General features: G+C 57.0%; 1 protein-coding gene across 1 annotated transcript in view; it reads left to right on the forward strand.

Moving 5' to 3' along the window:
- The window catches only part of NR2E3 (nuclear receptor subfamily 2, group E, member 3), a 3,607-nt gene extending 2,823 nt beyond the window's left edge, over window positions 1–784 (forward strand). The window contains exons 6-8 of the mRNA XM_010017425.1: window positions 136–367; window positions 444–549; window positions 626–784. Coding sequence (XP_010015727.1) covers window positions 136–367; window positions 444–549; window positions 626–758 — 471 coding nt within the window. The 3' untranslated portion in view covers window positions 759–784. The remainder of the gene's footprint in view (window positions 1–135; window positions 368–443; window positions 550–625) is intronic.
- The last annotated feature ends 1,067 nt before the right edge of the window (window positions 785–1,851 follow it).

The following is a 1,851-nucleotide window of genomic DNA, read 5'->3' on the forward strand; positions in this document are numbered from 1 at the left end:
ACCAGTGGGATGGGGATGGCTGGAGCATCCCAACATCCACCGCAGGGTCCAGCCTATCATAAGATGCCAACCCAACCAACCATGCTGGAGGCTTTGGGGGTGATGGGTTTTTGGGGTTCCCACCCTTGTCCCCAGGTGATCCTGTTGGAGGAAGCGTGGAGTGAGCTGTTCCTGCTCTGTGCCATTCAGTGGTCCATGCCTCTGGAGAGCTGCCCGCTGCTGGCTGTCCCTGAGCCAGGACCTGGGAAGCTGCTGCCAGCTGCCCTGGATGTTCGGGCTCTGCAGGAGACCCTCAGTCGCTTCAAGGCACTGGCTGTTGACCCCACTGAATTCGCCTGCATGAAGGCCGTGGTGCTCTTCAAACCAGGTTAGGGGACCCACCAGCACCCGCTGCTGCCTGTTCCCACGCTCCCAAACCACCCCTCACACCCTTGTCCCTGCAGAGACCCGTGGCCTGAAGGACCCAGAACAGGTGGAGAACCTGCAGGACCAGTCGCAGGTGATGCTGGGCCAGCACAACCGTTCTCACTACCCTGGGCAACCCGTCAGGTACTGCGTTCCCACATCCCCACGGGTGACACCAGGGGTGAGGGACACCCACCCATGGCCACTGCTGTGCCCCCAGGTTCGGGAAGCTGCTGCTGCTCCTCCCAGCGCTGCGCTTCATCTCCTCCGAGCACGTGGAGCTGCTCTTCTTCCGCCGCACTATCGGCAACACCCCCATGGAGAAGCTGCTGTGTGACATGTTCAAGAACTGACCTCCCCCAGCCCGATGTCACCTTGCATTGACACCCTGTCACCTCCACCCTGGGTCTTGTCACCCTGGGATGCTGCAGGGTGTGAAGGTGCCCATGCTCCCATCTCCAGGTGGTGGCCAGGACTATGGGACGCTGCTGGCAGCTGGGATGTGGGGCCAGCTTCACTGGGGACAGCTGGTAGCAGGGGGATGTCCCCAAGTGGGTTCCAGAAGCACCAGGAGCATCTCATTGGGGTAGGTGCCTTGACAGGTGCTGCTGTCCCAAGCGCTGGAGGAACCCACAGGCCCAGGCAAGATGCCCTTGCTGAGGCAATAGTACCCATGGGGACCCACTGCAACCAGGGGTCACACCAGCCCGGGGGCAGGGGGGCATGACACCAGCCCAGGAATGACACTGACCAAGGATGATGACACCCTGGGGTTGACACTAGCCCATGGCGTGACACAAGTCCAAGGGTGACACTGGCTGGGGATAATGCAAGCCAAGAGATGACACTGGCCACAGGGGTGATGGCCATCCTGGGGTTGGTACTAGCCCAGGGGTGACACTGACCAGAGGTGACACAGTCCAGTGGTAACGGCAGCCCAGGGGTGACACTGACCAGGGGTGACAGTGGCCAGAGGTAACACCAGCCCAGGGGTGACTTTGGCTTGGGGTGACGCCAGCCCAGGGGTGATGCCAGCCCTGGGGTGACACTGGCTGGGGGTGATGCCAGCCTTGGGGTGATACTGCTCACGCAATCACTGTCCTTCACCCACAGGGTGTGACTTCAGCTCTGTGATCCCACGGGACCCGTGGTGACTGAGCCTTGTCCTGGGGGGCTCCTGCTCTGCCCCCCAGTTTTATACCTGGAATAAAGAGGGGGGTTTGCAGCCAGTGTCCTCGCGCCTGTAAATAGATAACATAGAAATAAACCATCTGAAAAGAAGTACATTTAAAATAAATTATCTGACTATAAATAAGAGAGATTCAAGTAAGATTAAATAACTGGAATTAAATAATAGGAATTAAGCAATCAGAATATAAATAAGATTAATAAAAATAATGTGACTAGAAATAAAATGAAATAATCTGATTATAAAGAAATTGAAAA

The sequence above is a fragment of the Nestor notabilis genome, unplaced genomic scaffold (assembly GCF_000696875.1).
Source record: "Nestor notabilis isolate BGI_N333 unplaced genomic scaffold, ASM69687v1 scaffold23726, whole genome shotgun sequence".
NCBI classification, from domain to species: Eukaryota; Metazoa; Chordata; class Aves; order Psittaciformes; family Psittacidae; genus Nestor; species Nestor notabilis.